Raw genomic sequence first — 1,639 nt, forward strand, 5'->3', positions numbered from 1 at the left:
TTGTTATGTATTGATACTACATGTTACGACTAGTACTAGTATGTATACATACATACTAGTATACTATACTAGTATACTAGTATATTAACTAGTATAGTAAAGTAGTTACCTAATTTACTAATAACAAATTAGTAAGATATTTTTGTTATTACTAGTATAGTACATATTAATATGTAGTATCACCGTATTGATATTACTAATATGTAGTAACATACTACTAGTAACATTTACATGTGTTGATACTAATTAGACCTGGAAGGGTGTTGTAGGCATTTAGAAAATACACTTTATAATCTCCACGAAGTTTTTGGACTAGAGAGTAAATAATCTAGTCCAAAAACATGTTTTTGGATTAAGGAGTAAATGTTTTTCACGGGTGGACTAGCCATTAACTGAGTCATTAAAAATTGGACTAAACAGTAATTCCTACAACATATAATCTTGCCCGGGAATAGGCCTAGAGGATAAGAAAATCCCACTTCCTTCTTAAGGAGTCATAAAAAATTGGTATATCTTATCCTGAAGCTTTTCGTACACTATCATACGAGCAAGGGTAAAAATACAGTATGTAATAAAATCGAGAAGATATAAATAGACCACTCTTATAATAATTTCTTGATCGAGATTTATTTGTTTTAATTAATAACAAAAAAAAAACTACAAAAAAAAAAAAATTCAAAAGCATTCCCAACAGCCTTAAGCCAGGAACTACTAACAGAAAGGAAAATTTGTAAGAAAACTTGGATTAGAATTTTTATAAAAACTTAAACGTAAATAGAGCTAGAGCCTTCATGCTTATATGTGACTGCTTATGGCCACGGATAAATCAATTCATCATGACCTTCAGTATAATCCTCTAGCACATGCTGATAGACACCATCCATACGAATATAATAATGGCAGTCATTCGCACATCTATAGTAATCTCTGTTTGCCTTGTATATAGTATATCCACCTTTAAAATCGACTCCTTCTTCTGTAACAAACCACATGTCACACCAATATTTTGTTGTTCGGAGAGCATTTATCTTAAACTTCCAACTAAATTCCTGACCATATGCTAATGTATGATCTCCAAAATCTGTTTCGCTTGAATAGCAATGAAGTTCACATGAGATCTTTTCTGCTATGTCGTTTTTTACAGTGACCAAACTATCATCGAGCATGGTATTGGGCAGCACACGAGATGAACCTTCAGGCACTATAACTGCAAATATCACCACAACGGACAATAGTGCACCTGTCAGCTTGCCACTACTGCCACTCATCATCATCTTATAATTGTATCAGTGACGAGAACCCCAGAGTTGTTGATTTTTTTCGGTTGCAGATTGCTTATAAATAGGCAAATATTGCCTATACATGCATTCCTAATTGGGGAAATTAGGCTCAGGCCCAACCCATGGATAACCCATAATATGAGGCCCTTAATTAAAAAAAGTTTAAATCTAGGCCCCGAGTTTTTAAAAGACCTTGATACCCTTATGCATATTGTCAAGCCCATAATTAAATAAAATTTAAATCTAGGCCCAAAATTATTAAATCTAGGCCCGAAATTATTAAAATACAGTGCGAAGGTGTAAACAGAAGTTACACATGCATATGGCATGTGTAACCAGAAGTTACACATCCTTATGAT

At 33.3% G+C, this 1,639-nt stretch overlaps 1 protein-coding gene across 1 annotated transcript; it reads right to left on the reverse strand.

The window, feature by feature from the left end:
• Positions 1-809: 809 nt before the first annotated feature.
• Positions 810-1,274, reverse strand: LOC113294488 (S-protein homolog 24-like). Its single transcript, XM_026542884.1, has one exon. The coding sequence runs from the start codon at positions 1,272-1,274 to the stop codon at positions 810-812; it is 465 nt and encodes a 154-aa protein (XP_026398669.1).
• Between the last annotated feature and the right edge of the window lie 365 nt (positions 1,275-1,639).

This window comes from Papaver somniferum, chromosome 7, assembly GCF_003573695.1.
Source record: "Papaver somniferum cultivar HN1 chromosome 7, ASM357369v1, whole genome shotgun sequence".
Lineage (NCBI taxonomy): Eukaryota > Viridiplantae > Streptophyta > Magnoliopsida > Ranunculales > Papaveraceae > Papaver > Papaver somniferum.